The sequence below is a fragment of the Thunnus albacares genome, chromosome 11 (genome assembly GCF_914725855.1).
Source record: "Thunnus albacares chromosome 11, fThuAlb1.1, whole genome shotgun sequence".
Taxonomy (NCBI): domain Eukaryota; kingdom Metazoa; phylum Chordata; class Actinopteri; order Scombriformes; family Scombridae; genus Thunnus; species Thunnus albacares.
Window position 1 is genome coordinate 11,340,090 of NC_058116.1, and position 10,769 is coordinate 11,350,858.

At 37.1% G+C, this 10,769-nt stretch overlaps 2 protein-coding genes across 3 annotated transcripts; one reads left to right on the plus strand and one right to left on the minus strand.

The window, feature by feature from the left end:
* Window positions 1-966: 966 nt before the first annotated feature.
* Window positions 967-4,969, minus strand: mrpl30 (mitochondrial ribosomal protein L30). 2 transcript variants are annotated; one of them, XM_044366600.1, is made up of 6 exons: window positions 4,885-4,969; window positions 4,589-4,686; window positions 2,313-2,396; window positions 1,674-1,820; window positions 1,448-1,521; window positions 967-1,275 (listed from the first exon to the last, which is right to left on the minus strand). In XM_044366600.1, the coding sequence occupies exons 2-6, from the start codon at window positions 4,628-4,630 to the stop codon at window positions 1,143-1,145; spliced, it is 480 nt and encodes a 159-aa protein (XP_044222535.1). In that variant the 5' UTR covers window positions 4,631-4,686; window positions 4,885-4,969; the 3' UTR covers window positions 967-1,142. The 2 variants fall into 2 exon arrangements, with proteins under 2 accessions (XP_044222535.1, XP_044222536.1); XM_044366601.1 differs by lacking the exon at window positions 4,885-4,969 and adding an exon at window positions 4,792-4,868.
* A 97-nt stretch (window positions 4,970-5,066) lies between these two features.
* Window positions 5,067-8,962, plus strand: mitd1 (MIT, microtubule interacting and transport, domain containing 1). Its single transcript, XM_044366599.1, has 7 exons — window positions 5,067-5,403; window positions 5,501-5,602; window positions 6,749-6,885; window positions 7,722-7,808; window positions 7,920-8,032; window positions 8,193-8,253; window positions 8,441-8,962. Exons 1-7 carry the CDS (start codon window positions 5,259-5,261, stop codon window positions 8,534-8,536), a joined length of 741 nt encoding a protein of 246 aa, XP_044222534.1. The 5' UTR covers window positions 5,067-5,258; the 3' UTR covers window positions 8,537-8,962.
* Window positions 8,963-10,769: the final 1,807 nt, after the last annotated feature.

The following is a 10,769-nucleotide window of genomic DNA, read 5'->3' on the forward strand; positions in this document are numbered from 1 at the left end:
AGATCTTCCGTGCCTGGTAAATGCATACATCTTTCAAGCTTCTAGTTTGTAACACAGGCTTTCTGTTACAAATATCATCATCATCAGGGTTAATTTCTCAGACTTTTGAAGTGACCTCCACAGCCACAGCGTGTAACTGACAGGCAGTAGTATTGTCCTTGATGTGTTAAAGCTAAAATTTGAATGTAAAATCAGTGGAGTGCCCCTTTAATATATTATGGTTTACATCACATAGGATTTGGAAATCTACATAAGACTATTAAAAATGAAAATTTCTTCCTTCATTTTAATAGCAACATTAAAAGCACTGCACAACCCCACCAGTGTCTTTAATTATTCTGGTTGATTAAACTTCAGCTCAGATTGAAGTTAGTTGACTGAACTCAATAAACCAGTAAGAATGATAAAGGTGTAAATTGTCAAAGTTTTAATAGGGCGCTCAATGTACACGCAAACTCAAGCAGTGTCCAAAATCCATAATCAGGTTTTGAGTATGTAGTTTATTCACACTGGAAAAGGGACAAAGAAATCGATATGCTGACTTAAAAAAAACATTGTTTTGAGTATAACCACTGTTGATAACCACTACTCTACTACAATGCAACACAAAAAGCAAACTGAATTTCTCACACCTGGAAAAATTTAATCTGATTGTGGATGGTGATGAAACAACCCCAGAAACACTTCAGAAAACAACAAAAAAAACTTGAATATTTGGTAAAACATTTTGCTGTCTAAAGTTTAATTGTCATTCTAAAGTCAGTTTAGTTGCTTTTGTACAGAGCGTGTGATGCATCAATTCGTGGTACGTGTGAAATCAGCTGTGTGAGTGCACCATAGGTGTGAAGGGCATTTAATCTGGTTTCTGAAAGAGCCTGGTCATTACTGTTGGTAGTCTGACTGCAGAGGAAGTGAGAGAGACTTGACTCCTCAAAAAAACAGGTAAAAAAAATGATACAAGATGCATTTAATTTCAAAAAGTCTTTAATTCACATCAAGGTTTTAATAAAGAATATGAACTGACACATCTGGCTGATCCCAGAGCATCTTCTAAGCACCATGCAATCAGAACTGGTTGCTATGGAAAACAGGATTTTACATATTTATGTACAATTGAATTATTCATTGGATTGGGAGCGGAGCTAGGACTCGATAGCCTTGGGGTCTACAGGTTGGAGGAGGCGACGTACAATCAACTCTCCTTTGGTGTTAATGTAGGTCTCGGCCATGTCTTGTTCAGCAGGGAGACCGTAGGGAGTCTTCAGTGGTTGGATCCTGAATGAGCCGAGAGAGAGAATAGAGGGACAAGAAGGCAGAATTATACAAAGTGTCTCTTTAAATGTCCCGTCAACGACCAGACAGACAATGTTAAAGGTATTTAATGAATGTTCATCAGATTTTCTTTTAGTGCATGTCATGATTTAAACTTTTCATATATTAATCTTACCTCACAAGGTGCTTGACAAATTTCAGTTGGTTATTGACTGCAGGTGTATTTTTGTGAATCACGGGGACATGTGACTAGACAAATGACAAAGAGAGTAAAGTCAGAAATGAGAGATGGTGTTAGAGAAAAAATTTAAATTCACCACTAAAAAAAAAAAAAGGAAAAATTAATTTCAGTGCCTACATTTCAAATGATTTGTGGGTTTTGAACGGAATAAAACTCGTACCTTTTGAAGCCCGAGATGTTTCACAATCTCTTTCTCCCAGTACGGCCTTCGCATCACACTTTTAACACGTGTCACTATGTGGAGTTTATGTGGTTGTTCTGGGTCACCACCATATTTCTCATGTTCTTGTGATCTCTCAGCGAAAAGCTGTGAAGACAAACACAGAGCTTTTGAACACTGAGAGCAGAGCCAATGACTTGAAGTTATACTTTAACCATTAATCAGTACATCCTCATTACTACGGCCAGATTAACCAAATTTGGACACGTTCTGATCCCCCCCACAGCTCCTGTTCCTGTTTCACCCAAGTTCCCAACAAGTACAGAGTACACAGTAGACTTAATGCTGCTTCATTACACACCAGGAAGTCAAGAAACCAAATGGTGCTTTGATCAAATTGCTCCAATTCAGATTCAAGAAATTTGATTAATCAAAACTAAAATGATTTAAGGGCTTAAAACTAGATTTTGACACAGGACGCCTATATAAGACAGGGCCAACAGATCAGGTAATAATGCAGGACCTGCAAAAGTTGATACTGTACTGTAGTTATTGTAGTTTATAAGTGTTGCAAATTCCTCAACAGATTTGCAATCAAATTTTGTACAATCACTGGACACATCCAGTCTTGATTATTACCTCTTTTGGGATTCTTGCTTTTGTAAACTTGCTGCGTACGGACACAAACCAAGGACAAGGTGAAAGTGCAGCTTCTGTCAGGATCTGTAAACATACACAAACAGTGATGACACATTGTTAAAAGCACAACGTGGTATTATACCAAAGAATAAAAGCAGCATTGACTTATAATGTAGAAGCACACAGTGTCCTGTAAGGTTTGGCGATACAACACTACTGTGAACAATATAATTTTTTTAACCATGATGCCATATTGTTCACTTTATTTGTATCACTTTATTATCTGGGTTTATTAGGACGCTGTGGATTGTTGCAAATCAAAGAGCAGAGCTATTTTATGGTAATACTGATTTTTATATGATTTTTGTACTTGGTTTGTCAGGTACTTAGTTTCTGGTTCAGCCAAAACAGACATTCATGAGATTTTCAATGACTTTATTGAAATAAATATTGTAATATCATCTGGAATTAAGGGATTATGGGATTTTGATTTCTGTATTAAAAAGAAACATCTTAGATATCTTATTCTGGTCTAATGGCAACATTTTCTAAACTTTTCTAGAGCTCTAACGTACAGTTACTTTCATTATTGATTCGTTGTGTGAATCAATAATGATTCACAGAGCTTTGCGTGACAAATTTAAACTGCTTGTTTTCACAAACCAATAGTCCAAACCCCAAATATATTCACTCCAGTGTATCTCAAGACAAACAGAAAATCCTGACATATGGCCAGCTGGAATCATCAACATTTCGACATTTGTGCTTGGAAAAAGACTTAAATGACTAATTATCAAAGTAGTTGCTGATTAATTGTTTTCAACTCTAAACATAAAGTATCTGACACTGTTCTAGCTGACTGAGTGAGGGTGAGTGCCTTTACTTTGAACAAACAATTATTTTATTTTAATTATCACATATGCCAACTTTAGATTTAATTGAGGTACCGATTTAAAAATACAGTGAAAACTATATTTCCTTATGTCAGTATATTTGTATAATGTATAATTTACGATAGGTTTGACCTGCTCTACAGTATGTACATGATAGATATATGTTTGGTGTTATGTCGGCTTATCTCTATTGTCCTTGTTTTGGCTGCATGTAGGTTATGTGTCTTCCTGAACATTGTTCTACAAATTCAAGTTCTTTATTGTTACATCTCATTACACAAGTATAAGAGAGTAAAAATCTTAGGTCTCAGCTCCCCGACAAAACAGTAAGTGAAAAAACTAAGTGTTTAAAATAGTAAAAGCAATAGTAATAGATAAGATATCAACAAGAGTATAAAAATACGGAAGCCAAAAACGGCTGTGCTTGCAATTCCCATTTTTTAACGCCGTTATCTCCAGACCACAAGTTAATTATTTCATTATCTCGAGAACACAAGATAATGAACCCGTTACCACGTGAAAACAAAAGGCCATTTCCTCTTACTACTTTGGAAGTTTATCAGAGATCAGGAGTGCCATGCCAGCATCATTGATAGGAGAAACGAAACTGTGAATCTTCACATCTGACACAGTCAAAATGGCGACATCTGCTGGGCAACTCTGACATTGCTTTTATATGTAAGGATTCAGGGCAAGATGTCATGAAACAGGTAAAATCTATGTAAACTCACCACTGTCATCTGTTTGATGTTTTCTGTCATATTTTCTTCGATAAAGGTTTGTCTCAGTAATTAGAGCCAGACTGATGCTGGATTTTTGGGGCCAATGCCGATACCAATATAAGGGAGCAAAATAATCCAATATCAATATATAGGCTGATATTCTTTGTGTGTGTGTGTGTGTGTGTATATATATATATATATACACACACACACAAACCAATATATTGGTCTGCTGATACTGACCTATAACAAATTAGTCATTTGTTAATAAGGCTCATAGTAACCCTCTACTATTATTATAAACTCTGTGATGAATTAGGGATGAATCCTCCTCCAGGTGTGATCAAATAAACCATACACTCATTTTCCAGTTCTCCATAATTATATTATATTATATAATAATATATCAATTAACCCGTTACCACGAGAAAACGAGCTTTGTTATCTTGACATCACGAGACAAAGGCATTAAAAAGTAATTGCAAGCACGGATAAAACATGAGTGTATGTATATAAAGTGAGGTATGCATGTGTCCTACCTGTAATATATGACTCATATCTATAAGTGTATAGTATATGTATAGGGATCTGTGAGTAGGTAGCCTACATTACAACATACATAAAGCTGAGTCTGACTGGACAGTTGCAGTGATGTTGTTACCTTGACTGATGAAGAGTTCACACTGCGACACAGTCCCGACATGTTTCTTATTCGGTGTCCAGACAGTCCAGGCAGCAGTTCCTCTACAGCTGCAGTAACTTACAGGCCAAGGTTACAGCCACAACAAGCGTAGAAAATAAGCGTACAGGTCAAACGTAACTAATGGTTATGAAAACAAATCACGACATAAACTATGTTCATACCATATTCAACAAACTCAAAGGTATAACATTAATTTACAAGCTGAAATGTAACGCTGAGTTTTAACCGTTCACGTTGGAGTCATGACAACCAACCTGCTCTCCACCGGAAGCATCCGAGAGTTATATCGAAACTGCACCGATATGACACATGTTCCTTCAATAAGGTTCCTAGAGTCCTTTTTTAAAACTGTATTTGGCGTTTAAAACGGGAGAATATACTATTTATAATATATAAGGTGCATTTAAAATGTAAGTGATTTAGCTGTATGTTTTTGTTTAAAGTGTACCCATCAACCGTCATACAACCATTATGCAGCCGTTACGTTTCTCCGGGAGTTATTTTTGTGGCGCACTTATGTAGCTAGTCGGTGAGGTCTCACCATTACTGTCATTTCCCTGTTACTAGTTGAAGATGAATTCACTGTTAGTTTTCTAAGAGCCATTAAAAGTCGAATAGAAACTGAAACATGTCTCAAAACCATGTGTCAGGGATGGAGACCTCCGCTATCTCTGTCCTGAAGCGGGCAGTGGAGCTGGACCAGAGCGGCCGCTTCCAGGAGTCTCTAGTCTGCTACCAGGAGGGAATCCAGCTGCTTATGGACGTGCTGAAAGGTCTCTATCTTCCTCTCTCATACAATTGATAACAGTAGTAGCAAGAATTCAGTTATGGACCATCAAGTTTTCTTGTTTCTTCCTCTTCTGTCAGCAGCTGTGAAAGATGACTCCAAGAGAGGGCACTACAGGGACAAGATAAAGGGCTACATGGACAGAGCAGAGCAAATCAAAGTTCATGTGAACCAGATGAAAGAAGGTAGTTATTACAAGCTCTGAGAGCTGTATGATTAACTGGGAAAAATGGGCAACTAACCCCAGACAGACAGACAGGCCAGATGAACCCAGTAGTGGGCTGTGGGGTTAAAAAGTGAACCCCTGTTTGTGTTATTTGGTTTAACACACATTCATTAGGAATATGAACCATGTTAATTTAGACACAGTGCCCCTTTTATGTAGGTATTATAGAAAGGTATAATGCAGGACCCAAGCAAATGTGCAATTAATTATTCCCACACAATGAAAATGGGGCTTTCGAGACCCTTGAGGGTCTGGGGCACAGGGGGAAGTTGACTGGTTTGCCCAGCTGGTAATTTTCCTTTGGCCCTAGTTTGTCTGTGTAGAAAGTACTTTGCTGTAATTTGATTTGATTACAAAACTGATCATGTGCGCCATGTAAGGGAAAGGAGAGCCTGTATGTACACTGAAACAAGCCCCTAACCCTTTTTTGATGGGAGGGAGTTTGCTTGTTTGTACATTGAGTGCTATAGTATAATTTATAACAATTTATTTATCTTAGTGTTCCTTTTCTACATATATATTTGTATGTAGAAATCATTTTTTAAAAAACAAAACAAAAACTGGTCAACTGGCAACCAGTACTCAACATTTTGGGAGAATTGTTTTCCAGTTTGCTATTTAAAAAAAATGTAAAAATAAATAAATAAATAAAAATATGGAAGCTGTCAAGTTTTTATTAATGCAATGTTTTAACCTGCAAGCTCTTCATCAGGCAAACATCCATGTGCATGTGAAGGGAAAAAGAATTTAGGGCTGTAACAAACGATTATTTTCATTATGAATTAATCTGTCCGTTATGTTCTTGATTAATCATTTGGTCTATCACTGTCTCCCAAACCGCGAGATCCAACTTGGGTTTGATTTGCAGACTATCCACGTTTTTTGCTTTTAATATACATCATTAAATCATGATTTAAAACAAAAAATAGTGAGGGCCTTGAGGTGTTCTCTGCATTTTATCCAACCTTGAGGCCCTGACGCAAAACCTAGTCTAGTATTTATGCCCTACCACCACTGAAGGATGGGATTTAATTGTTGCAGGTTTCTGTCTGTGCCACCTCTAATTTCTATTTCTTGTCTTTTTCTGTTTCTCATTTCCGGTCAGACGGGAAGTACCATGAGCAGATAAGAATAGCAGGGGATGCCACTGGTTACAGCTACGAGGCTCTGTTCAAGCCATATATCAGCAGTGCACTCAAAGAGGTCTGGGTGGAAGACCCATACATACGACACACTCACCAGGTAAGATCTCCCTCTTTATCATTTACCTGGTTAATGTAAGCGGGTACATTAGGGGGGTCCTGCTTTATTACCCAATCCTGAGGTCTTGAAGAGGGTCCCATTGTCATATCTAGTTTTAAGACCTTCACAATTTCAGCTGATCTTGTTTCCATGCTGCAGATTCCTGAATTAATTTGTGTTTAATTGAATTATTATACAGCATTGACTAAGCATACATACTTTTATTCATTATATTATAACCAGCACCACTTTGTTCTTTGGATTGTTTTTCTTTGATTTCATAACATATATTTCACCTTTTTGCGTCCATATTGTAATCTCTGGCATTAATTTGTATTACAGGTGGTTATGACTTATAAATATGAATTATCAGGATTTAAAGAACGAAAAAAAAGTGGTGTAAACAAACCAGCTCCTTCTTCATCAAAAGTGAATGAGTCCTGAAAACGCAGAATCTTTTGATTCATTACAAAGACAGAAAGTTCAGTTAAGTTAACGATCAACTGGACGTTTAATCAACTAATTATTTTAAGTTGCCACCCAGAACTCTTGATTATAATTTCTAAATTGGTTCTGAATGTGATAACTAGATAATATAAACTGACCCCATTGAGTTGATGACATGAAATTTGAGTTTTCTCAACTATTTCATTTTTACAGTACACTGTAAAAAACACTCTACCTTTTAGTTTTCGGTGGCTAGGTTGCCGTCATGTTAACATTGAAAACAATGGAAACAAATACAACTGCTAGCTGTCTGAAAGCAATATTAGAATTTTAACGTCAACATAAAACTGTACCCGAAAATGCTAAACGTTTCTTTCTCTCTGCTACAGTTGTACAACTTCCTGCGGTTCTGTGAGATGCTGCTCAAAGCGTCCTGTAAGGTGAAAAAGATCCATCTCCTCACTTCACAGGATGAAGTAGGTTATTTAACTAATAAGGTCACTATGTACTATATGCATAGCAGCCCCAGCAGTCTGTTCTCTGGGTTTGTGTTGTTTTGTTTCACTGCCATTCGTCCTGTCCTGCAGACGGACAGCGGCCAACAGACCAGCGCTCTGGCTGAGCTGAAAGAGAGCCTCGGTGCACAGGGAGTGACTCTGGATCTGCAGTACTCCCCCACTATCCATGACAGGGAGATCAGGTACAGTCACAGATTTTCTGCATTTAGAGGAGCTTCATTGACATACAGTATGAGGATTCCATACTGGTCCTAATTAAGCCTAATCATGTTAGGAGTGATTAGCATTTCACTCTCCATGGCTTCATTTTGTGGCAGAAATCTAAAATTAACATATTTTTAGGTTTGACAATGGTTGGATCATCAAGATAGGAAGAGGGCTGGATTACTTCAAGAGACCTAAAGTGAGACTTCATCCTTCATACTTACATATTATATACTTATGTATTACATATATACATATACAGTATGTATACATATGCTTAATATTTGTCCCAGTGTTGCCATCATGGTCAGAATTTCTGTGCTGAATGCCTACTAGCAGACAGTTGTTGACATCTGTTTGTAAGACATGTTCATTTTGTCCCACAGGGCCGATTCTCCATTGGATATTGTGACTATGACCTCAGGCAGTGCCAAGAGACCACCGTAGACATTTTTCACACCAAGCACACAAAAACTCTATGAGATTTGTGAATTTTAAATTCCCCTTTTTTCTACCTTAAGTTACTTAATTTACTTACCTGCCCTCAACACACACAAACACACACATCTGCTGCTGTCTTGGATTTGCCTTAACATACAGGAGCATGTCATTACACTTGTAACAATAATGGAAGTGACCAATTTCTATTACGGGTTTTACAGTGTGCCTTTAGTCATACTGGTACGTCTTTTAATTCAGCCATTTGTGTGATATAATATTCAATATTTATGAGATGTATTCATTGGATTGTATTTTATTTTGATATATAGACGATGCTTTCAAGTGGTCTTTTCTACGACCGTTTCTCTCTTTTTTCTAAATGGATGGTTTGTAAGGTGCTTTTTAGGGCTTCTTTCTGCCATCTGGTGGAAAAATAAATTAAAACTATATTAAAAGTACTTTTATAATATCTTAAAACCTCTTTGTGTTTTATCATTTCATTTTCACCACTATTTGAGATTGTCCAGTGTATTTGTTGCAATATAAGATAAATATACAAAATATAGTGTTACAAATTAGTAACTGTTATGACTAATTAAAAAAGCAATTAAGCACATTTATTCAAGTACTGTAAGTACAGTTCTGAGGTACTTTATTATTTCCCAGTGATGAATTCACTACATTTCAGGGGGAAATATTATATTGTCTACTCTATCAGACATGTGGGGTAACAGTGCAGATTAAATTTTTACTGCAGCTGTATCAGGTTTATACAGCCATTATTTTTATGCTGATCTTCCTTTACATTTCTGCCTCTGGCTCTCAGCACACAGTTTCTAAACTGCCTGTGAATAGCTGGCAGGAGGTTTATACATTAAACATACAACATTCCTGTGTACGCATGAAGAGCCCAGACAGCAGCATGTAGTTAATGGTTAATATGAGAGTCAAAATGATTGAAATATGTCTATGTGAAAAAAGTCAGTGTGGTGTGTGGAACTCCCACAGGGGTTCAATTGTTGGTCAATATGCCAACTATGCTCCTGTTTACTGAGATGAGTCAATATGAGCCCAATTTAAATATCATGAGAAAAATATTTTCTCCATTAAAAAAAGAACATGGGAAAGAATGTTTCCTTCATTAAATTTTCATGGGAAATTGAATGAATTATAACCCACGCAAGTTCAAACAGCGCTGTGATCGGATTATCTATCGGCCTTAATCTCGATATGCACAGTCCTCATCTGCATGGGCTCTGAGAGGAAGAAATTATAATCCATCAGAAAACCACATGAACCAGAGATGACCGAAACTGTAACAAACATCAGGAACCTCAGTTTTCCTTGAGCTGAAGAGGACGAAGGCTCGATGCAAGAGACACTCAGTGCTGTAAACACATAGTATATTTCAATATGTATCGACAGCCTTCCTGTAGGATGACACATCAGCTGTAATCACATTATAGGATAGGATTGCATGCCAACATTGCCCTTTGTGTGTAGATTACAGACAATAAATCCATGAATGGAGGAATTAGGTAAAACCACATCCCAGACTCTTATGTCAGACTGGTCTGTTAACATGCTGCATGTGGTTTGTTGCATGTAATCCAGATGTCACCGGCTGGTCTTATATTCTGGGGGAAGAGATAAGGATTTGTGTGATGAGGAGCCTCATCAGAGAAGCTGTTCAGCCACACGTCCTGACACAAAAATGTGGATGCAAAGGTTTGCTTTCCATTTCCTGCCCTCCCTCTCACAGATTGTAGCCCAGTGGCCTAGATAGTGCTCCCATCTCTGAATCCTATCCTGTGTGAATGTACAGAGAGTGAGATTCACTGCTGCAACAACGGGATCATGTTACTGATTGTAAAATGTGTGTGTGGGAGCTGTCTTCTGTCTCTCTTGAGTCATTTTTTATTGCTAAAATTTGGCATTTTTTGACTTTATTAGACAGTTTAGAGTCAAGATATAGACAAGAAACATGCAACAAAGATCCCCGGAGTCCTTGATGAAAGTGGGCAATCGAGTCCATTTAATGCATGAAAAAGTAATTTGGTAGCACTTTCTATGACGCCCATGTCTGTAAAACGTTATAAACATACTTATAATGTGTTATACTCTGTTTATAGCGCTGTATAATTATAGTTATAAGCAAATATTCATAAATCTTTATAAAAATAATCATAACACATTTCATAATGACTTATAAGGTCAAGTATCATAATACTTCATAACTGTTGGTCACTCACTGACATTTTTTGTAAGGATCAT

Excerpts from the sequence above, each read along its gene's own strand:
- mrpl30 (XM_044366600.1), bottom strand. The coding sequence starts at position 4,630 with ATGTCGGGACTGTGTCGCAGTGTGAACTCTTCATCAGTCAAG. Across the intron at positions 1,821-2,312 it reads AAGCAAGAATCCCAAAAGAG|CTTTTCGCTGAGAGATCACA; the intron begins GTAATAATCAAG and ends TTGTCTTCACAG. Across the intron at positions 1,276-1,447 it reads TTTGTCAAGCACCTTGTGAG|GATCCAACCACTGAAGACTC; the intron begins GTAAGATTAATA and ends CGGCTCATTCAG.
- mitd1 (XM_044366599.1), top strand. The coding sequence starts at position 5,259 with ATGTCTCAAAACCATGTGTCAGGGATGGAGACCTCCGCTATCTCTGTC. Across the intron at positions 7,809-7,919 it reads TCCTCACTTCACAGGATGAA|ACGGACAGCGGCCAACAGAC; the intron begins GTAGGTTATTTA and ends CCTGTCCTGCAG. Across the intron at positions 8,254-8,440 it reads ATTACTTCAAGAGACCTAAA|GGCCGATTCTCCATTGGATA; the intron begins GTGAGACTTCAT and ends TTTGTCCCACAG.